Source organism: Alosa pseudoharengus, unplaced genomic scaffold, assembly GCF_046254945.1.
Source record: "Alosa pseudoharengus isolate Yale_2024_CS ecotype anadromous, Long Island Sound unplaced genomic scaffold, YU_APseudo_1.1 YU_APseudo_1.1_scf_15, whole genome shotgun sequence".
Lineage (NCBI taxonomy): Eukaryota > Metazoa > Chordata > Actinopteri > Clupeiformes > Clupeidae > Alosa > Alosa pseudoharengus.
The window spans coordinates 35,716,806-35,741,773 of NW_027468620.1; the positions used below are offsets into that span (position 1 = coordinate 35,716,806).

A 24,968-nucleotide genomic window follows, 5' to 3' on the forward strand; every position below is an offset into this window, starting at 1 on the left:
GGAGAGACCTTAACATTTCTTAGCTTTGCGGCTTGACCACCTGACCCCTGACCCCTGCCTGTTATTCTGTGAGCGCATGCACTGCGCTTATTAGAAGTGCAGTTGTTGACTGGCATCGTCTTGAAATGAGTGGGGCCAAGGATTTTCCTCCCCTATAAGAAGCGTGCAGAATGACCCGCCGAGCAAGGTCAACAAAGTGTTTGTGGTGTTCCACACAAATTTTGAATGAGCAAAGAGCTCAATTCATGTATTCTGTTCCGTGAGCACCAGTAAAGGCAGAACAGATCGCGCTCCCTCCCGTAATAGTCTTCAGGCACGCACTCACATGCATTTGTGTTCCTATTTGGCCACACTGATTGTTCTTTAGAAAGAGATATTTGTTTGGAAAATTGGTATTCAGAGAGTTCCTGGAACGGAAGACAAAAGGAAAACGCTCAAGACAAAGGGAAATCAATAAACAAACCTGCAACATCCAGAGAGTTCATGAAGGAAACATGGAAGAACATTTCTTCTAATGCTGAATGTAAAATAATTGTTGCAGTTTTGGGACTACCACAAGAATACATTGACAGTGTTTCCCACAGAATTCAATTCTATTTGTGGTGGTAGGGTTGCCGAATTAACTTGAATGCAACAGTTTTTAACAAATTAGCGCAGCGTGGTTATGATGCTAACCAGATTTAAGCACAATGTAGTACAACCTGGAAAATCATTGTGTGGTGGTCAATGTTGATATTGTGGTGGGCCGCCACAAATAAGTCAATGTATGGGAAACACTGATTGAACTTGATGTTAGTGTGTGAATTTGTATCTGTGTGTAATGATTGGTGATGTAATTGTTTCCTGTGTGTCTGTGCATGTGTCTGTGGGACTTGAGTGTGTGTGTGTGTGTGTGTGTGTGTGTGTGTGTGTGTGTGTGTGTGTGTGTGTGTGGACCTTATTCACGTCCATAATCCAGCTCTTCCACTGCACCTCCTCCTCTCTCTGCTTCTGTCTCTCTCTCTCTTTCTTTCTTTCTTTCTTTCTCTCTGTTTCTCTCTCTCTCTGCCTCCCTCCCTCCTATCAAAGTTCTAACCTACTTTAGAGCCCCAACTCTGTCTTTAAAGTAACAAAAGGTGTGTGTGTGTGTGTGTGTGTGTGTGTGTGTGTGTGTGTGTGTGTGTGTGTGTGTGTGTGTGTGTGTGTGTGTGTGTGTGTGTGTGTGTGTGTGTGTGTGGGGGGGGGGGGGTGGTGTATACTGGTGTTTCCAATATGTCTACACACGCACACACACAGACAATAAATATAGAAAATGAAATATAATGTGGGCCATAGTCTAAGGACATACTCGGCCAGAAGTGGTCAATTGAGAGGGCACCTGAAGAGTCCTTTAGGGCTATTAATGGGCACTGCTGACGCAGAGAGGACTCTGAGCCTTTGTTCGCCTGTTCAGGGCCACACAAACATCTGGCCAACACACACCTCATTCACTGGAACTAGAACTCAAGTATTTTCAGTTTAAAAAAGCAGTGATGGTGAAGATGTCCTGGTGACACTGAAGAGAAAGAGACACACAGACACACACACACACACACACACACACACACACACACACCTTTGTTTTGGAGGGAGCATAGAGGCTTGTGGAGGCTTTGAGATGGAGGTTCTTTCGAGCACCTGTGTGTGTGTGTGGGGGGGGGGGGTGTTGTGGATCCCTTTTGTGCGGCGGGGGCCCCTCCCAGGAGTGCTGTGGTCAGCGGGCCTTTGTGCGATGCGTCCTGCAGCCTCCTTCAGCCGCCCCTAATCGTCCCCACTCTCGTCCTTCTGCAAACATTTGTCCACTGAAGAATCCCACTGCTTTGTGCCCAGGGGACAGTAGTGCATGACGCTCTGCTGAAGTGCGTGCGTGCGTGCGTGCGTGTCTGAGAGAGAGATATGGAGTAAGAGGGAGAGAGTACATTTGTGTATTTTTTGTGAAGCTCCAGAAATCGAGAGCATAATATATACACACACACACACACACACACACACACACACACACACTCACACTCACACACACAGACAACTTTCAGGCTACTGCACGCTAGCCCAGCTCCTTAACCACTACACTACCACCACCCTACAGGCTACTGCACGCTTGCCCAGCTCCTTAACCACTAGGCTGCACTACCACCACCCATAGACAGTAAAAGAAATGGACGAACAGACTTCGTCGTTCTCAATGGGAGGGCACTGACACAAATTGAACGATTTTTCAGTTGGTCCCCCCAGTACTGCGCAGACTCCCACTTAACTTCGTGACGTTAGCCATCGAACTAAATCTTGTAACTCATATGATAGATACACAGAAATTCTTCTCACACTTCCTTCGCCTTCAAAGTCATCAAAGTTAAACATTTATTTATGTATTATTATTAATATCGTCGTGATATCAAGTCGTGTTAATGTTGAAACTACCACACATGATCATCTTCAAAAACAGTCATGGTAAAACAAAACAAAAAAGTTATAGCCTTGAGGCTAATCTTCTTTCCACTTTTCTGACCTACAGTCAATCCATCGAAAACCTCTGAAATGATTATCGTTAGACTACCTAACGGTAAAACTACTGTTTTTCATTAGGTTTACTTGCCTCTATGCTTTACCTTAACATACAATGCTCTTGTAGGCTACATAGCTTTGTTCACGAGTTTCCGTGCTGGCTGGACTAAGCTTCTTATCCAAACAATACGGTTATCTCCCTTCAGTGCGTTAGCTTCCCTTCAAATGGACATGCTAAACATTCTTCTTACGGGAACCTAACGTTACATATGAGGTAGTCGAGTCTTGTTTTGCCTTTTATTGTTTATGTAGATAACACAGAAGCTACAATATCGGCACAGGATATATGTTATATGAAGTTATGGGAGTTCAAAAAAATCCTAAATGAATGGGCGTTCTATGGGGTTAGCAGAGAGTTGATAACCACCGCTACATCGATGCTTCTACTTCCGGGAATTCGCCTGCCCCCTTGCCACCACCCTACAGGCTACTGCACGCTAGCCCAGCTCCTTAACCACTACACTACCACCACCCTACAGGCTACTGCACGCCAGCCCAGCTCCTTAACCACTACACTACCACCACCCTACAGGCTACTGCACGCTAGCCCAGCTCCTTAACCACTACACTACCACCACCCTACAGGCTACTGCACGCTAGCCCAGCTCCTTAACCACTACACTACCACCACCCTACAGGCTACAGCACGCTAGCCCAGCTCCTTAACCACTACACTACCACCACCCTACAGGCTACAGCACGCTAGCCCAGCTCCTTAACCACTACACTACCACCACCCTACAGGCTACTGCACGCTAGCCCAGCTCCTTAACCACTACACTACCACCACCCCATATCTTTCAGGCTACAGCACGCTAGCCCAGCTCCTTAACCACTACACTACCACCACCCTACAGGCTACTGCACGCTAGCCCAGCTCCTTAACCACTACACTACCACCACCCTACAGGCTACTGCACGCTAGCCCAGCTCCTTAACCACTACACTATTTCCAAAAGATGTTTTTTTTTTTTTGTTCCTCTTTTTAGTCAACTTTAGCAGGGTGTCACAGCACTGACCACTCCCACGCATTGAGCAAGAGAAATGCAGAAGACTCAGACAGGAACAGATAACAAGGATTGAGAAAGAGATGATTCTCTCTCTCTCTGACACACACACAGTCACACACACACTCGGCTGATTTCCACAGATTGAAATCCCTCTGTAGCTGCCGTGTGATGAGCGAGTTAAGGGGTCAGTAACTGTCCCGTGACTGTTGCTCAACACTGGAAACTCTGACCTCCCATTTCCCCTTTGCTGTCTGGCAGAGTGACCAGTCCCAGAGACAGCTAGTGAGAGACCAGTCCCACTGAGTGACCACTCCCACAGACAGCTAGTGAGTGACCAGTCCCACTCTTCAGAAAGGCCTCTATGGTCCCTTTGCAATTATGGACATTCAGGCATTGTGGGCACATGCGTTTGTTTGTTGTTCAATTGTTTTTATTGGTTTTGTTTGTTTGTTTGTTTACACACACACACACACAATCATTGGAGACTGCAATGCTGTGCCCATTTTCAGTATTACTGTTGCAGAAATCACATACAAAAAGGCATCCTTTTGTTTTTTTTTGTATATTTTTACACATTCCAACATGAGGAAGCAGCATGGGAAACCTGTCGTTTTTCTGCCTTATTTTCTAACTAGTTTTTCGAGTCTGCAGTATCGCGAGTACAGTCCAGCTGTTACAGGAGGGTCTGGCGTCCCTTTGTTATGATGCACTTCCTGCGACGCTCACTCGTCCCTAAATGACTTAACTCCCTCTTATTGGTTGGCAGCATAGGGTCTGTGTTCCATGAACTGGTTGCCCCCCCCCCCCCCCCACCCCACCATAGCAAGATCAAGTCACATTGGCTGATGGGGCCTGGCAGCTGAGAACCCCCATTTCTTCCCACGGCCAATAGGAGCTTTCCTTCCTGCTAAGCGTCTCTTCCCTTAGCCAATGGGAGCTGTCCGTCTTTTTAGGAGCCCTCGTCAGCGGCCAATGAGGGTTGATGTTGCTAAGGGGAAACAGGCCTTGTGGGATGAAAGAGTTAATGACTGTGGGAAGAGGGTAGAGAAAGAATGACAAAATAATAGCCTTTTTGTGTGTGTGTGTGTGTGTGTGTGTGTGTGTGTTTCTGTGTCCTCTTCAATGACAGCAGATGAAATCCAATCAAAAGCAAAAGCGTTTAATGAAGAGAGGCAGGCGTACAGTAAAACACACAAACACAAACACAAACACACACACACACACACACACACACACACACACACACACACACACACACACACACAGGAAACGGGCCAGGACTTGTGCTGGGTCTGATGGCTAGTGACCAGGAGAGGGCTTCTCTGTGGAGTCCCTGCATGATATTAAAAAACTTTTGTTTCATTAGTAGAGGTCAAAAGGTCACTTTCTGGCTTTTCTCTCCTGCCCAGAACAGGTGTTCCTGGTCAGAGTTCACAGTAAGGCCACACCACGGATCAACACACACAGACCATCACATTACTCTTGTTCTCACACACACACACACACACACACACACACACACACACACACACACACACACACACACACACACACGCAAGGTCATCACTTTATACATTCACGCATACACACACAAAAATGCTATTTTTTCCCAGCTTGTTCTGCCCGCATACACACACACACACACACAATTCCACCGATGTAACAGATCAATAAGAAGGCCGTAGTAATGCAGCAGTCTCCATTGTGACGTGTGGCCTGGAGGCGGCGTGGTTCTTCTGACGTGCTTCAGTGGCCAGTTCGAGTGGAATAAGATTTGTTTTGTTTCTGCCTGAGATGCTTATCCAATGTTAAAAATGCTGATGATGTTTCAATAATGGACCCTGATTTAACCTACTGTGCTGCACAGCCACCAGAGGACCCTGGTGGGAATGATCTTTTTAGAAGTAGGAATTTAGTTTTAGAACCTCTTTTGCATTCCCTCGCAATAAGTTTTACGCTCCCTCACAATAGTGTTTAATAGTCAGAGTCAAGTCAAAAGTATTGCCAGGGAATGCAATAGGGGCTCTCAAAAGATAAGTCCCACCATGGTCCTTGGGGCTCTGTACGATACTTACATTGAACTGTTGGTCTGTGTTTAAAATCGGTATCCCTGTCGGGGATACTGCCGCTGGTGGACTGCAGTTTGACCCACTGGTTTGTGGCTGGAAGTGGGGAATGACTTTGTTCCTGTTTTTACCCGTGATACTTTTTGTCTGCTTAGTTTTTGTTGTCTATAAATTCTCATGTTTGGAAATCATGTTTTTGCCGGTTTATTGGTGTCATAATCTTTTCTCACTCACACTCTCTCTCTCTCTCTCTTTCTTTCTTTCTTTCTTTCTTTCTTTCTTTCTTTCTTTCTTTCTTTCTTTCTTTCTCTCTTTCTCTCTCTCTTTCTCTCTCTCTCTCTCTCTCTCTCTCTCTCTCTCTCTCTCTCTCTCTCTCTCTCTCTCTCTCTCTCTCTGAGCGCATGTGCGAACGAGTGGGCGGAGTGCTGTGAGTGACACACACGTGAGGGGCGTAGCCGTCTGTGGCTGCAACTTCCTCTTAATTTCTAACTTTATCTTCTGTGTGTTGCCCTTTTGGCTATTTTTGAATGCGGTGTTGTCATTAAGGACTCCCTCACACCTGTTCTCCCCTTGAGCAGCTTCTCACGAAAGATCATTTTGTCAAATGTCCTTCCCTTCCTTACAGATGAGCATATTTATTTAGGGCAGTCGTGGCCTACTGGTTAGCACTTCGGACCTGTAACCGGAGGGTTGCTGGTTCGAACCCCAACCAGTAGGCACGGCTGAAGTGCCCTTGAGCAAGGCACCTAACCCCTCACTGCTCCCCGCTGTTGATGCAGGCAGCTCACTGTGCCGGGATTAGTGTGTGCTTCACCTGACTGTGTGCTGTGTGTGTTTCACTAATTCACGGATTGGGATAAATGCAGAGACCAAATTTCCCTCAAGGGAACAAAAGAGTATATATACTTATACTTACTTATATTGCCCGTGAATTATCACGTTTTGGAAAACTGGTGTCTCCGATAAGAAAAATCCCTGCTGGTTGCAAATCACCTCTGCTCAAACACCTTTTGCCTTTCAGGAGACAAGTTTACATGGTCTTAAATCATGGCCAAAGTGAGCTGGACCTAACGATAAAAAAAAGATGACCGTTCTTGACCAGGAAATCCTAGACCTACAAGGACTGGTAGCATGCAATGAATGTAAAGAACATACTACGGCACTTAAGCGCAAAAAGAGCATGCTGTCTGACTTGCTGAACACTAGAGCCCAGGGGGCCCTGGCAAGTCTAGGGTCCAGTGTGTAGCACAGATGGATGCGCCCTCTAAGTTTCTCTTTGGTTTACACATGGACAAGGCAGACCCATCCGCTGCCTGCTCTCAGATACTGGTCAAGAGCTCACTGATCCCGCTGATATTCGTAAGCGTGCATTAGACTTCTATTCGTAAGCGTGCATTAGACTTCTATTCGTAAGCGTGCATTAGACTTCTATTCGTAAGCAGTGGCGTAACTATAGTAGGTGCAGCAAGTGCAGTCGCACCAAGGCCCGTGACCAGTGGCGTAACCATAGTTACAGGGCCCGTGACCAGTGGCGTAACCATAGTTACAGGGCCCGTAACCAGTGGCGTAACCATAGTTACAGGGCCCGTGACCAGTGGCGTAACCATAGTTACAGGGCCTGTGACCAGAGGCGTAACCATAGTTACAGGGCCCGTGACCTCCCGGGGCCCGTCGTTACGCCTCCTCTTTTTTTTTGTTTAGAACTTTAGAATGTTAGAGCACGGAGAGTGAAGCGTCACTTTGACCATCTATCGGAAGATGAGCGCTTAACCGATGCAGAGAGATACATCATAATCAGTCAGCTCTCCCAAAGATTTGCAAGTATGCGGGAAACTTGTCATGTGTTTGAGTCTTACGTCCTATGACCCTTCAACTCGCAGGTGATGATGAACTGCTTGAAAAGGCAAGACGTTTGTCAGACCATTATAGCAGGGATATCTACTGGCGGAACAAGCGCAGTGAAAGATCTCTTACACAGCACAATTTCAATATATTTGGCTCATCAAAACCAGGTATCTAAGACAACAAGTGCAGCAATGGGAGATGTACAAGAAGTCCTCTATCAAAAATATGTTTCAATGTATTTATTCTGGGAGTGACAGATTGAAATATTGCACCGACATTCCCAACACAACTCCTCTCATTCAGGTCTTGCTTTAAAGCAGAGATTTCACAGAAGTCATCTATTTTTCAACTTGCCAAAATGCTGGTGGTAGATTATGACAGTGTAACATCCACATTCGGGGAAGTGTGTACTCATGTTGTTTCTGACATTGCCTGTGACTGTGGCAACAGCTAAACGATCTTTTTCCAAACTCAAACTTATTAAGACCTAAGGAGCAGCATGGGGCAGGAGAGGCTCCGTGGGTTAGCTATCCTGTCCATTGAAAATACGAGAGCCAGAGCATTAAATATTGGGAACATCGTTGACGAGTTTGCACAACGAAAGGCTCGTAAGATGGCCTTCTTCTAATGGCCTAATTCACGCATATTGGGGATTGTATGCATATGAATGATTTTATTTGGTTTCTGGACGGTTAAATAAGTTAGGCTACATTAAGTTTTGTTTCTGCGCAGTGCGAGTTTATAAGCAAGCAATCTACGCTTGCAGTTTCAGCAGAGGGTTGAAGAGGCGCATTGAGTGTTCCCATAATTCCATGCGAGTTGATGTTAATGCAGTAATATTAGATTACCCTGGCCTGCAGGCTGTTAATAAAAATATTTTTTTATGTTTTCACATGTAATGGATATGTAGTCGTGTGTTTTTTACTTGGAATTGTAATCTGTAACTACTAAACTACTTCGGTGCCTCAGGGACTTTGCATAAACAATTGAAGTCACCCTTAATGTGTATTGCATGTATCAGGGCTAATTCATCCTGGGCCAAAGTTCGTCGGTATGGGGCCCGCGTAGCGCTCTCGCACCTGGGCCCACCATTGGCTTGTTACGCCACTGTTCGTAAGGGTGCATTAGACTTCTATGCTGATCTATATACATACGATCTTACCAATGTGGAGGCTATAGCCAGAGACTTTCTAATGAGGAGACACAGCACTCAAAAAATCCTCCATAGAAATGCATGGGGTTAGTTTGTAACGCCAATATGGCAGTTGTCTACACATATCACACCCCTTCTGCGGCAAAACGTCAACATGTGAATACATTGAGCCAATCGTGTATTGTGATGTCGCCGCTGGAGCAAGATTGGTGTCGTGAAACCTTGCATACGCGCATTTCTGCCAAAAGGGATGCCCGATAAGTGCCCAAAAAGCGTTGCAATATGGATGCCGAATGGAGGGACTTGCCTAAAAGGACTTTGCTATAGCCAGTGATTACTATGATGGACTACCAACAATAGATGAAGGAGCCACTGCTGCATTGGATGAGTCCCTGTCCCTTAAAGGAGAATTCCGGTGTGATATTGACCTAAAGTGTGTTGAAACAGTAGCCTGGCGGGCCATCCTATACCATAGAAATGTATAGTCTGGAATCGAACCATTCACCTCGCTTAATCCAAGGGGCGGGCAGAGAATTGTCTTTCAAACTGCCTAGGCATGCAATAGGCCAGCACTACGACCATATCCGTATCCGGTCGGCAAAACGGCAAATACATCCTTCTTCGAAAGGAATGACTTAAGTGCATTGTGTTGCTCAACTTTCAAAGAAAGGCACAAGTCCAACTCCTCCAAAGTTGACGCCAACGCCGATTCAAACAACTGCTCTTCGTTCGCCATAGCCACCTTCCTTGTTGTTCACCGTCGCAGGATGTCGTTATCCTGTTAAGCCCGCCTTAAGACTCTCTAACAAAATAGAGCGCTGTGATTGGATGACGTCCACGGCGTCAGCCAATAGAAATCTCTATGGTTTGATACTAGACGTACAGGCTGAGCAAATTAATTTGCCGCTGCTAGGGTGCGTCTAGATTTCTAGGCTATTGAAACATGATACCGAGTGTGAACTTTTGTCTCATAGCTCATCTCGGCTTGTCCCCTGCACTCCGAAATCTGGCGCTAGTTTGCTGATGCTACCAACAGGCTTTCAATGGGGGTGCCTCGTGCATCGGCCTAGCCATGCAAATAAATCACTGTTTTACACCATTTACGAGGCTCAAAGTAGCTCCACACGACATTGGTAGACTTCCGAGGGCCCTGACATTTAAATCGAGACATTGAGAACTTTGAAAAAGCACTGGTAGTTTATTTTCAAGACGATTTATACAGACAGTACCTTCAGGAAGTTTACCGTTCAACGCCATCTTGAATTTAGTCACGATAAGTCGAGCGATGAGTACGAATGAACAGGTATGATAAGGATCAGATTCCAAAAATAATTCTGTGGAAATGCATGGATTCCAGTTGCTTCCACTTTATTATTGGACAGGCAAAGCTTTCTATTTATTTGAGTCGGAAAAACAAAGTCCATCAGAAACCAGGTGCCAATCCTCAGGAATTTACTGATGAGTTTCGCTGGAATTGTGTTTCTACAAGACAATGCATTTTTTGGATGTTTTTGCTGATCATTGGTGCTGTGAGAGTCATTTGCTCAGTTGATGGGAATGAGTTGGTTTTTGGTTTTTAATTGTTATTTGTTTCTTTGGGGGTCTGTTTTCTTTTGACCTGATGTCTTCCTGAGTATCATGTACTTTCTGAATCTGTTCACCAATAAATGTTATTGTAAAATTCAAAATTCTCTCTCTCTCTCGCTTTCTCTCTCTCTCTCGCTTTCTCTCTCTCTCTCTCTCTCTCGCTTTCTCTCTCTCTCTCTCGCACTCTCTCTCTCTCGCGCTCTCACTCTCTCTCTCTCTCTCTCTCTCTCTCGTGCTTTTTCTCTCGCTCTCTCTCTCTCACTCTCTCTCTCTCTCTCGCTCTCTCTCTCTCTCTCTCTCGCACTCTCTCTCTCTCGCGCTCTCACTCTCTCTCTCAGATCGCAGCCCAGATTTGTCGGCAGGCTGGTCTCGTGCAGAAGTCCAAAGATGTGATGGACTACAGCTCTGAGAACTTCGCCATTGTGTTCGCTGCTATGGGGGTAAGCTGTGTGTGTGTGTGTGTGTGTGTGTTCGCTGCTATGGGGGTGAGCTGTGTGTGTGTGTGTGTGTGTGTTCGCTGCTATGGGGGTGAGCTGTGTGTGTGTGTGTTCGCTGCTATGGGGGTGAGCTGTGTGTGTGTGTGTGTTCGCTGCTATGGGGGTGAGCTGTGTCTGTGTGTGTGTGTGTGTGTGTTCGCTGCTATGGGGGTGAGCTGTGTGTTCGCTGCTATGGGGGTGAGCTGTGTGTGTGTATGTTCGCTGCTATGGGGGTGAGCTGTGTGTGTGTGTGTGTGTGTGTGTGTTCGCTGCTATGGGGGTGAGCTGTGTGTGTGTGTGTGTGTGTGTGTGTGTGTTCGCTGCTATGGGGGTGAGCTGTGTGTGTGTGTGTGTGTGTAGCGGGGGGTGGGGGGGGGGCACAGAGAGCTTGATACCAGCACAGTGTATGTATTGTTATAATTTGTGTACACACACGTGCAAAGGTCACTTACCCATATACATACATATACACATGCAGACTAGTGTGAGCTACTTGTGGCTTGTCCTGTTTGAGTTCTCTGAATGCTGCTAAACAGCAATCACGGTTCCCCGGTTCTGTTTTGACAGGTGAACATGGAGACAGCTCGGTTCTTCAAGTCTGACTTTGAGGAGAACGGTTCCATGGACAATGTCTGTCTGTTCTTAAACCTGGCCAATGACCCAACGTAGGTCACACACACACACACACACACACACACACACACACACACCCTTTCAGTTTATGTTGTTGTGGCAGCCGTGTATTAACGATGTTCTCCCTGTCCAGTATTGAACGCATCATCACTCCGCGCCTGGCTCTAACCTCTGCTGAGTATCTGGCCTATCAGTGTGAGAAGCACGTGCTGGTCATCCTGACGGACATGAGCTCCTATGCTGAGGCTCTGAGAGAGGTAACACTCACACTCTCCCTCTCCCTCTCACACACACACATACTCTCCCTTACACTCACACTCACACTCTCTCTCTCTCTCTCTCTCTCTCTCTCTCTCCTTTAACAAACACCACATCCTAGCCGTGAACATCTACACACACACCACATCCTAGCCTTGAAGGCATGCTTGTGTGCCATTGCATTTATATGAAGGGCTTCAGCCGACGTATTGTCTTTGTTCTCCTGCAGCTTTGTAGACGCCACCTCTCTTGGTGTGAAGAAATGTGTAGTAATATTTGCACCTATAGTGCAAGCATTCAAACACTGGATTAGTTACTAATCTGTTACACACACAGACACACACACGCTCACATACTCACATACACTCTCTCTCACACACACACACACACAGTCCAGTTATGAGCTCTCTCTGGTTTACCTGATGGCCCAAAAGCCCAGGTGCATTCCAGAGCCTCGTCGCCTGGCTCGTCGTCTGAGCTGGCATTCACGGAATGCTTTTAGCCAAAAGTGCTCACAGCAGAGTCAATGGCCCAGATTAGCAAGGTTTTGTGTGTGTGTGTGTGTGTGTGTGTGTGTGTGTGTGTGTGTGTGTGTGTGTGTGTGTGGCACTTGTGTGTGTGTGTGTGGCACTTGTGTGTGTGTGTGTGGCACTTGTGTGTGTGGCACTTGTGTGTGTGTGTGTGGCACTTGTGTGTGTGTGTGTGTGTGTGTGGCACTTGTGTGTGTGTGTGTGGCACTTGTGTGTGTGTGTGTGGCACTTGTGTGTGTGTGTGTGTGTGGCACTTGTGTGTGTGTGTGTGTGTGTGGCACTTGTGTGTGTGTGTGGCACTTGTGTGTGTGTGTGTGTGTGGCACTTGTGTGTGTGTGTGTGTGGCACTTGTGTGTGTGTGTGTGGCACTTGTGTGTGTGTGTGTGTGTGTGTGTGTGTGTGGCACTTGTGTGTGTGTGTGTGTGTGTGTGTGTGTGTGTGAGGCACTTGTGTGTGTGTGTGTGTGTGTGAGGCACTTGTGTGTGTGTGTGTGTGGGGCACTTGTGTGGCACGTGTGTGTGTGTGTGTGTGTGTGTGTTAGGCACTTGTGTGTCTGTGTGTGTGTGTGTGTAACAGGTAGTGGTGTCAACAATAATCGATTCGGCGATGCATTGCAATGCGGGGCATGCACGATTCAGCATCGATGCGGCAAAGTGCCATAATCGATTATGTCACTGTTTATTTTCTTGCCTTGAGTGGACAATAAAGTTGTGAAGTTTCAATTACTTCTTGGGGCATTTCCAGAGCAATGTTGTAATGACATGCGCAGCCTGTAGCTACATGCTAAGCGGCAGCACTAGCTAGCATAACAACAACACTAAAGAATCAAGATGACGGAGGGAGATGACCGCGATAGTCGGGTAATTAAAAACGCACCCAAAGCTTGGAAAGCGGACATCTGGGCACATTTCGGATTCTACTAATTTAATGGGAAACTAGACAAGACGTATGCGGTGTGTCCTGACACACTAACATAAAGCACGTTGGCAATGCAACTAACTTCACGAACCATGTCGATCGTTGGCATCCTGAGTTTCGTTACTGTGTGTGCAGTAGGCTATGTTGCAGGGTAGGAATTTCACGACGGCCATGGCCATTGTTGCCCCTTTGAAAATCAGAGGTTTACTGGCCACGGTGGCCTTGGTACCCCCTTCTTTCAATATTCTGTTTTGCGTCCGACGATTTTTATTTAGCCTATGGCCTGTCAAAATAATCTAAGCATTCACAGCGCAAATTAATTTAGTTTTTTACGCAATGGAGAAAGTGACAGCGCACGGCAAGAAAGAAAGTGCATCCAAATTCACCCATTCTCAGTTGAACTACTCGCAAACAAGCCTACTCATCACACAGACATCACAAGTAGCCGATCACATCACATGAAAGAGATTTTTCCCAGCTTTTAAACTATGTTAGCCGTTAATTGCTGTGGTGAACGGTTTTCGCGAGAAAATGACACTTAAGTGAATAATATAATTCAATTTAATCATAATTCTACTGAAGGTTCTGCGCCCATCTCCCTACCCATTCATCTCGGTGGAATACTTCGCGAACCCTTCGTTCAACACATAACAAACCATATATCTCAATATAAACAGCTGACCTTACCGAACAGAAAGGTGTAAAGCAGTCCCCTGTACAGTTAGCCGTTCCAGAGTAATCCAGTTCTGAATTTGCAGCAAATTTCGACATGCATGGATGTCTCCAAATTTGGGCTTTAAGACAATGTGTTTAAATTAGTGCTGTCAGTTAAACGCGTTATTAACGGCGTTAACGTAAACCTATTTTAATGGCGTCAATTTTTTTATCGTGAGATTAACGTTCTTTTTGGTGTAACAAACTTTTCACAAGCTGTTGCAACAACTAGTAATGTTAGAACAACTACAACACCACACTGGATCTAGCTAGACCGTGCTGCATGTACACGCCCCCTTTTAGGGGAAAGGGAGCTGTTTGGATAATGGAAACCTATGCTGCATAGAAGTGGGGAGCGAAAAGGGGTTATACTTACTAAATCTGTGAATAAAAGGCACAAAATAAGGTTGGTGTAAGAGTTATCTGTGTGTTTATGGGATTAATTTGACCATTATGTTCCTATTTTTTCCTCTTTCCAGTTTAGCCTACTAGGAGTGTCACGAATGTAGGCACAGTCAAACTGCCCGTGGCTGACTATAACTAAGTTTGGCAAGCTTAACTTTACATGTCATAACATCAACTAAACATAAGGCACACATTCATTCTATCACTTGTAATATGAACGTAGCCTTTTTCCTACAACTAGGTGAGATAATTGGCTATGCCTGTTATACTGAAGTTCCACAGTTAGCTAGCTAGCAAGCTAACCGTTTTACATGGGATATGGTAAGTGTAGCTAGTAGGCTACGTGCTGAATGGGTTGTAATGTAGCCTACATCGTTTCGACATAAGTGGCCTAAGTAACATACACATAATTCTTTATAACTGCCGTGTTAGTAAAATTATTGAATTGCCTGTAAATTAATAACTAGATGTAACGTCAAGGTGGGATTAGGCTATCTGTCTTTCCCATTAGAATCAATGATATATGTATGTTAATTTGTTTTCCGCTAAAATGGGGCGTGATTCAGATGAAATGTAGGCTAGCCTATCTTTATGATAATGCGCCTTTAGTAGGCTACGTAAAGGCATGCTGCACACACTTGTTTGGGCTTACGAGCCGGCCAAAGAGTAGATTCGTACAATAAACACCAACGCAGTTCTGAACTCCCGGTCAGCTGAATGGTGTTTTAAATTGCTGTGGACACCGATGCCGACATGAGTGAGATGCACTCTGCTTTCGACGTTCATTTACTGTACATTAGATTCCATTCTTTTCAATACAACTCTGCACACCAGCATAGCACTTTGCCGCCGTGTAAATCACGATTCAGTTATATTTGATCGACGCCGCTCCATAAAATCCATTGTTCATCCAGTGTTTGCGTGTTAAAAATGTTGGCGCTGATGTGTGTGGCAAGTGACAGCGCACCATAGACTGTAGGCCTATAAAATGGCAGTGCACTCATGTCGAAAAGTTCCTTATTTTCAACTGAACTCAAAGATAATGAATATAGTATTTTATGTTTGTTATGCCCTTTATTAGCTATATTTCTGAAGAATATATTGTGTTGCCTCAGGTCTGCTGCACATCTTTTGAAATTTGATTTGAAATAATCAAATAGACCTACGTCTTAAAGTTAAGTTAATGAAGTAACTTGCTTTGCTTTCATTTGAATCCTAATAGATAGTATACACAATAATTGCTTTATATTGTTAACATGGACTCCTGGAAAGTTTAGAAATGCAAAATAATAGAATTTTAATCATGCGATAAAATATGTGATTAATCGTGATTAACTATAGGAATTCAGCGATTAATCGTGATTAAAAATTTTTATCGTTTGACAGCACTAGTTTAAATTATTCTACATGATTTCATAATGGGCCAAATACAAAATAAATGTTACAAATATCACCTAGATATTGGTAAATCAGAGGACAGCTGACTAAGAGTTTGTGAAAGTGGCCTTAATGATCACAAAATGCTAAGCATGCATCTATGCTATTTGAGTGTCTTAAAACTGAGCTGTGCTTAAATTGTTCAATAAATGATTTCATAACAGGACAAATATAAAATAAATGTTAAATATATCCTAGATATCTAAATATTAGATGATCAGATGATTTACAGTTCTATGTAATATGCCATGTTTCATGTTTTTGTAATGTTTCATAGGCTACAGTGATGCAGGTCTACTGCTGTGAATAGGCTAAATACAACTTTGATCATTTTTATAGCCTACTACTGTATAGTTAACTTTGGCCTTGGTGCCCTGACATGTGGCCTTTGTGCCCCCCACCAAATATGCCCAACTGAAGGCCAAGTAGCCTTGCCCCCATAAGCGGAGGGAACGGGGGGGCAGGGGGGGCGGTCGCTCCGGGCCCACGACCGCAAAGGGGGCCCACTTTTGGCCAAATCTAACTTGATATTGTTATATTTACCGATGCTTATTTGTACTATAATGTTAGGCCTTCTAAAGATGCCACTGGTCCGTAGAGTGCGCTCACAATGGGAGTTCGTCTGTCATGCTGCAAATTAAATAGCCCGCACTCTCCCTCTCGCTACACTGTTGCGTTTTAAAAGCGAAACTGATGCCACAACCGGTCTGGGTTTGCCGAAGTAGCCTATGCTACAGGCTGCATTTATTAGAGTGTAGGTCTAGTCTACACTGTGCCTATTTAGAGACAGGAGCATAGGCCTAAGCTTGCCGCGACAACAGCAGTCACTATCAGGCGCGCCAGCAGGAATGAATGTTAAGCGCATCTACCCCTCCGCACGCAACAAAACATTGAAAGGCTTAATATTTGTCCGTTTCCCGGTTTCGTTCATGCATTGGCCACCTAAAAAGTAGCCTAGTACAAAATGCAATATACAACAATACCGCCTAATAACGACCTATTCATTTGGACAACTTTATACGACCCTAAGGGTAAAGTTACCTTTAGTTTTGTTCTAGTTTACCATTGTATGGCTTTAAACAGCGTTCGCGCTTTAACATCAGTAAACATTATAATGGTAACGTTTTGAAAAGCATTTGCCTACCTTGTTCATCTGAAATAACTCCTCTAGTTTTGCTGCCTCCATCCTTTGCTACCTCCACCCTTTCATTGTTTCCAAAAAACGTTTTATATCCATGATAGCCTTGAAGTCTTGAGTTAGTGAATTAGCTTAACATTGTGTGTTGATAACAGGCAACCATAGTAAAAGAAAGCAAGTAGCCTAGCCCACAACTTCTGTAATTGCTGCGTGCGTTTGTTAGGCTTTTATTCCCTCTCCTGCTCAAACAAAAGGTGCGTACATTAAAGTTGATTTTGACAACGTGTTTACAAATTTTAAAGAAAATTGTAAATAGCCTATTGTCGAGCAGTTAATGGGATACTGCACAGTTGTGAAGCAGTTGGGAAGTAATGGTGGGCTAACTTTGTGTGAACACACACGGGAAATTCTCTCTCGTTGAGTTGCCTGATATTACGCACAGCTGCACAATGCACAGACTAAACGGTAGGCTAGGTCATCAGGACATAAACAAAATGCCTCAGCCTCTAATAAGCACAATATGAAGTGGGCTAAATAAAAACATGATGTTGGAATAAACACCAACAGTATAGGGGCCCACTAAAGTTTCGTCGCACCCCCTATAGTGAACCATTAGCTCCGCCCCTGCTTGCCCCTAAAATGGTGAAATTCCATTATTTAATGATGTCAAAGATACAGGAGAGTGATAATACACACATAGCAGCCAATAAAATCTGTTCAATATCTGACTGCTTGTATTGCCTCATGACCTCAAAATTTGCCTTGTTGTGTGCAGTAGAAGTTTGATGCATCGCAATGCATTGCAATGCATCGTAGAATCGAATTGAATCGAATCCGTTACCTGGTGAATCGTAATCGAATCGAATTGTGAGGGCAGTGCCAATGCACACCCCTAGTAACAGGCACTTGTGTGTGTAATTGTGCGTGTGTGTGATTGTGCGTGTGTGGTTGTGCGTGTGTGTGTGATTGTGCGTGTGTGTGTGGTTGTGCGTGTGTGTGTGGTTGTGTGTGGTTGTGCGTGTGTGTGGTTGTGCGTGTGTGTGATTGTGTGTGGTTGTGCGTGTGTGTGGTTGTGCGTGTGTGTGATTGTGCGTGGTTGTGCGTGTGTGTGGTTGTGCGTGTGTGTGGTTGTGCGTGTAAAACGAGCTTCTTCCCCTCTCCACGCCGTGTCCCCATGCCCATGTAGTAGCAGATTGAGGGGATTACCACACACACACACACACACACACACACACACACACACATTGATTGAGGGGATTACCACACAACGCCTCTGAGTTGCCGGACACCAGCGTTGACACAAAAGCCCTCTGACCCCTCTTGACATTTGAAAGCCCTCATCATCTACAGAGGTTTCCACCACCTCCACACACACACACACACACTTAAAAGCCCTCATCATCTACAGCCCCCCCGACCCCAACCCTCCTCTGCCTAGGTATTAGGTTCTCCCTTATTCAAACAAAGGGGTTCGGGTTTCCAGGTTTCCACCTCATCGATACACACACACAGTCACACACACACACACACACACACACACACTCACTCACACAGTCACACACACACACACACACACTCACACAGTCACACAGTCACACACGTGAATGTAAGATGGCATTTCATTTCCTCTTAAAGCAGCCTTGGAAGGACAGCTGCCCTGAGACACAGTTGCATAGATGTGTGTGTGTGTGTGTGCGTGTGCGCATGCTTTAGTAGCCACACACCTACCATCAGCAACTAGCCTGAAGCACTACACCTTTAATTCTACTATACTGTTTTTGTGTGTGGACTTGGACTTGAATGGTTCTATAGACTACAGTAATGAAGGTTCTACAGACTACAGTAATGAAGGTTCTATAGACCAGGGTTTCCCAAACTTTTCCATGACAAGGCCCCCCAAATACCACTAGGTTCTGGCCAAGGACCCCCTTAATGTGTTATTAAACCCATAGACAATACTACGGCAAATGTAAAAATACCTTAAAATAATCCTAATAATTATTTTAGCCACAAGCACTTCGTAATGGAGAATACAGTGTGTAAACATTGCATTTGGAGCTTTCTGCTATATGAGAGCTATCACTCTACTATTATTCCCAGTCATTATAATGTTCAGATATGCACCAAATTATTATAATGACATTGTATAACAACTCTCATAGTGATAGGTATATTTCAGATTTTGCTTTTTTGCTTTTATTTTTCCTTCCAATTTGCTGAGGCCCCCCTGGCACCCCCTTGCGGCCCCCCAGGGGGCCCCGGCCCCCACTTTGAAAACCACTGCTATAGACTACAGTAATGAAGGTTCTATAGACTACAGTAATGAAGGTTCTACAGACTACAGTAATGAAGGTTCTATAGCGAACTGGACCCCGACGCGCAGCGGAGGGGTCTTTTTCCGCCCTGAAGGGACTTATTTTCACAGTAATGACCGGCGTTCTATACATTATCCCGCTTATTATACGGCTACTTGCCAAAATGAAATAATAAACTCCCCACATCACTTTAGCCTACATAACCTAGCCTATTTGTTACCGTTCATCGTGGCATTTGCTGAGAAACATAGTTCGCAACAACACACGCTGCTGAACTTGAATCAAACATTCTTTAGAACACAGCTGATCAACCGTCTGCTTTCACTTGTGAATGAAGTTCCAGTCCTTGCGTAGTGATATGAAAGACGTATCAGAAGCACAAAATCCGTTGCCATTGACAGCGGTAATAATATGTCTGCAGCGGTAATTACATGAATATATCTTACCGCTAGAACTTTGGGAAATCCCATTCAAGTCAATGGAGCGTTCTACTAGCATTGTGAAGAGCTGTATAATAAGGAATGTTAAAACGGAAGCCTTGTGGGGCCAACTATGATGCTAATAATGGAACTCTCTTGAAAGGGTCTATAGACAGTAATGAAGGTTCTATAGACTCTAGTAATGAAGGTTTATGAAAATGTCCATGTTTATTTTATCTCCATCTCTACTTTTTGTTCACCACACATCTCTCTTTCTCTCTCTCTCGCGCTCTCTCTCTCTCAAAATTCTCTGTCTCTGTCTTTCTCTCTCGCTCTCTCTCTCTCAAAATTCTCTCTCTGTCTTTCTCTCTGTCTTTCTCTCTCTCTCTCTCTCTCTCTCTCTCTCTCTCAGACCCTCTGTCTGTCTCCCTCTTCACTCGTTACTTGCCGCTTTACTTTGAAAGGCTCATGAAGGTTGAGTTGTCCGCATGAACTGCTCTTCAGAACACACACACACACACACACACACGCACACGGTTGCCATGTGAGCAACTGTGTTTAACTCTCCGTGTCTCTACTTGTGTGTGTGTGTGTGTGTGTGTGTGTGCGTGCGCTGGCAGAGAATGGTCACAGATAGTCAAGTATGTCTGGTTCTATCTACTAGTTTCAAATGGATCTTTGTTGATGTCAGAGACAACGTCTTGTCCTTTCTGACTCTAGGAGACGCTGCACATGAACAGACCCATTCAGACACACACACGAACGCACACACACACACACACACACACACGCACACTCGAGGAAGCTCCAATCAAAGGAGAGGGAGGGCACACTTTATAAGAACTAAGTGTGTTAGTTGTGTGTGTGTGTGTGTGTGTGTGTGTGTGTGTGTGTGTGTGTGTGTGTGTGTTGGTGTTAGTTTTGTCTGTGTGTGTGTGTGTGTGTGTGTGTGTGTTAGTTTTGTCTTTGTGTGTGTGTGTGTGTGTGTCGTGCCCTTAGAGTGTTCTCTATTCTCCCACTGCATCCTGACCACTTCTCACCAAACATATTTAACGCTGCGACACAATTACGGCATCATTAAGCCTCGCTCCTCAGGCATTCCATTCCGACGACAACGTCCCACTCTCCCGACAACACACAAAAGCTGCCGCATACTCCCCAACAGTGGAATCTGGCCATGTGGGCCCCCAACAGTGGAATCTGGCCATTTGGGTTCTGAGCAGTGGAATCTGGCCATTTGGGTTCTGAGCAGTGGAATCTGGCCATTTGGGTTCTGAGCAGTGGAATCTGGCCATTTGGGTTGTGGTATGCAAAGCCAAAGCAGAAGTCTGGTCAGAAATGCAAAGCCGGGTTTGTGTTGAATAGCACTGATGCTAGTTGTAGCCTGCTGTAGCCTGTGTTAATAGCACTGATGCTAGTTGGAGCCTGCTTGTGTTGAAGAGCACTGATGCTAGTTGTAGCCTGCTTGTGTTGAATACTGCTTGTGTTGAATAGCACTGATGCTAGTTGTAGCCTGTTTGTGTTGAATACTGCTTGTGTTGAATAGCATTGATGCTAGTTGGAGCCAGTTGTACCCTGCTTGTGTTGAATAGCACTGATGCTAGTTGTAGCCTGCTTGTGTTAATAGCACTGATGCTAGTTGTAGCCTGCTTGTGTTGAATAGCACTGATGCTAGTTGTAGCCTGCTTGTGTTGAATAGCACTGATGCTAGTTGGAGCCAGTTGTAGCCTGCTTGTGTTGAATAGCACTGATGCTAGTTGTAGCCTGCTTGTGTTGAATAGCACTGATGCTAGTTGTAGCCTGCTTGTGTTGAATAGCACTGATGCTAGTTGGAGCCTGCTTGTGTTGAATATCACTGATGCCAGTTGTAGCCTGCTTGTGTTGAATAGCACTAATGCTAGTTGGAGCCAGTTGTGGCCTGCTTGTGTTGAATAGCACTGATGCTAGTTGGAGCTAGTTGTAGCCTGCTTGTGTTGAATAGCACTGATGCTAGTTGGAGCCTGCTTGTGTTGAATAGCACTGATGCTAGTTGGAGCTAGTTGGAGCCTGCTTGTGTTGAATAGCACTGATGCTAGTTGGAGCCTGCTTGTGTTGAATAGCACTGATGCTAGTTGGAGCCTGCTTGTGTTGAATAGCACTTGCTCTCTTCTCCCATTCCATTAGTATCTTCATGTAGTGGTTTGTACATCAGAATGATCCTAACCCTGTGTGTGTGTGTGTGTGTGTAGGTGTCTGCTGCCAGAGAAGAGGTGCCCGGTCGTCGTGGTTTCCCTGGTTACATGTACACCGACTTGGCCACCATCTACGAGAGGGCTGGGCGTGTGGAGGGAAGAAATGGTTCCATCACACAGATCCCAATTCTCACCATGCCCAACGATGGTACACACACACACACACACACACACACACACACACACACACACACACACACACACACACACAGGATGCTGCACACACAGACACACACACACACACACACACACACACAGGATGCTGCACACCAGGGTAGGAATTTCACGGCGGCCACGACGGCCATGGCCGTCCTAGCCCCTTGCGTTGGCCGTGACGCCCCTTTGAAAACCAGAGGTTTACAGGCCACGGTGGCCTTGGTGCCCCCTTCTTTAAATATTCTGCTTTGCGTCCTACTAATAGCGATATATATTTAGCCTATGTCCTGTCAAAACAATCTTAGCATTCACAGCGCAAATTACGCAGTGGAGAAAGTGACAGCGCAAGAAAGAAAGTGCGTCTAAATTAACCCATTCTTCTCAGTTGAACTACTCGCAAAGTAGCCTACTCATCACACAGACATAACAAGTATCACATGAAAGAGCTTTTTCTCAGCTTTTAAACAGTGTTAGCCGCTAATTGCTGTGGTGAACGGTTCGCGAGAAAAGTGAATATCATTCAATTTAATCATAAATTCTACTGAAGGTTTTGCGTCCATCTCTCTACCCATTCATCTCGGTGGAATACTTCACGAACCCTTCGTTTAACATAAGACAAACCATATATCAGAATAAACAGCAGACCTTACCGAACAGAAAGGTGTAAAGCAGTCCCCTGTATAGTTAGCAGTTCCAGAGTAATCCGTTTTGAATTTGCAGTAAATTTCAACATACATGCATGTCTCCAAATTTGGGATTTAAGTTTTACACTGTGTTGTTCCACATTATTTCATAACGGGCCAAATACAAAAAAAATATTATAAATGTCGCCTAGATATCGGTAAATCAGAGGACAGCTGACTAAGAGTTTGTAAAAGTAGCCTTAATGATCACAAAATGCTAAGCATGCATCTAGGCTATTTGAAGCTGAGCTGTGCTTAAATTGTTCAATACATGATTTCATAACAGGCCAAATATAAAATAAATGTTAAATATAGGCTAGATATATGTAGATATTAGATGATCAGATGATTTACAGTTATATGTAATATGTCATGTTTCATGTTTTTGTAATGTTTCATACAGTGATGCAGGTCTACTGCAGTGAATACAACTTTGATCATTTTTATAGCCTACTACTGTATTAACTTTGGCCTTGGTGCCCTGACATGTGGCCTTTGTGCCCCCCACCAAATATGCCCAACTGAAAGCCAAGTGGCCTTGCCCCCAGAATAGTGAAATTCCAAACCTGCTGCACACACACACACACACACACACACACACACACACACACACACACACACACACACACACACAGAGGATGCTGCACACGCACATAGACCCTCACACAAACTTTAACATGGCTTGCCTGAATGCACACAAACAAAGATGGTAACATGCACACAGGCGCACACAAACACAATGCTTAATGATGGCAACACTCATATCAACTGCTATGAAACACACACACACACACACACACACACACACGCACGCATATACATACAGAAACAGACACACACACACGAGTCCATCAGCAGCAATACACACGCACGCGTACAGGCTCTGTACACCCGATGGTGTTGAAGCACACATACTGATGACACGTGTGTTCTGATCCCTCTTCCAGACATCACCCATCCAATCCCTGATCTGACGGGTTACATCACTGAGGGGCAGGTCTATGTGGATCGCCAGCTCCACAACAGACAGGTGGGTTACACACACACGCACACACACACACAAACCCACACCAGCTCCACAACAGACAGGTGGGTCACACACACACACACACACACACACACACCAGCTCCACAACAGACAGGTGAGTTTCACACACACACACACAGACCAGTTCCACAACAGACAGGTGGGTTTCACACACACACACACACACACCACACACCACACACACACACACACACACACACACACACACACACACACCAGCTCCACAACAGACAGGTGAGTTTCACACACACACACACACACAGACCAGTTCCACAACAGACAGGTGGGTTTCACACACACACACACCACACACCACACACCACACACCACACACACACACACACACACACACACACACACGCACCCACACACCCACTCATGCACAACTTACATTTATGCTTATTAATTTAGCTGACGCTTTTGCCCAAAGCAACTTACAAAAAATAAGGTGCAATCAAGGTACATTGCTAATTGTCTACAATAGTGTGTTAATAATGTATAAGAAATAGAGTATCAGCTGCTATAGTGTATTAATAAGTACCTTGTATAAGAAATAGAGTATCAGCTGCAATAGTGTATTAATAAGTACCTTGTATAAGAAATAGAGTATCAGCTGCATTCTGGGTAATCTGTAAGGGATTCCCTGTACAATACACATCATTAACACAAACACACCCATCTATCACACATACACTGAGGCTCTCCCAGACACGTCCCTTCTGTGTGTGTGTGTGGTGTGTGGTGTGTGGTGTGTGGTGTGTGGTGTGTGGTGTGTGTGTGTGTGTGTGTGTGTGTGTGTGTGTGTGTGTGTGTGTGTCTGACCGTTTTTTTGATTCCGCTGTAGATCTACCCTCCCATCAACGTGCTGCCGTCTCTGTCCCGTCTGATGAAGTCGGCCATCGGAGAGGGCATGACGCGCAAGGACCACGCCGACGTCTCCAACCAGCTGGTAAAGAGCCCACCAATCAGCACAGGGAGCTCAACTGCTGACCTATCAGCACAGGGGAACATAGGCTTAGCATAAGAGCTGACCAATAAGCACAGGGGAACATAGGCTTAGCATAAGAGCTGACCAATAAGCACAGAGAACACAACTGCTGACCAATAAGCACAGGGGAACATAGGCTTAGCATAAGAGCTGACCAATAAGCACAGGGGAACATAGGCTTAGCATAAGAGCTGACCAATAAGAACAGGGGAACATAGGCTTAGCATAAGAGCTGACCAATAAGCACAGGGGAACATAGGCTTATCATAAGAGCTGCCCAATAAGCACAGGGAACACAGGACAGGGAAGATGCACCTGGCACTTAGCTGACCAATCAGCAGAGTAAATGAGCAGAGTGCTGACCTGTCCAGACGTCTT

At 45.1% G+C, this 24,968-nt stretch overlaps 1 protein-coding gene across 1 annotated transcript in view; it reads left to right on the forward strand.

Moving 5' to 3' along the window:
* Positions 1–24,968, forward strand: part of atp6v1ba (ATPase, H+ transporting, lysosomal, V1 subunit B, member a) — a 50,839-nt gene that overhangs the window by 19,498 nt on the left and 6,373 nt on the right. Inside the window, exons 7-12 of the mRNA XM_076286314.1 lie at positions 10,580–10,681; positions 11,285–11,382; positions 11,484–11,607; positions 21,713–21,863; positions 23,502–23,584; positions 24,447–24,551. Coding sequence (XP_076142429.1) covers positions 10,580–10,681; positions 11,285–11,382; positions 11,484–11,607; positions 21,713–21,863; positions 23,502–23,584; positions 24,447–24,551 — 663 coding nt within the window. The remainder of the gene's footprint in view (positions 1–10,579; positions 10,682–11,284; positions 11,383–11,483; positions 11,608–21,712; positions 21,864–23,501; positions 23,585–24,446; positions 24,552–24,968) is intronic.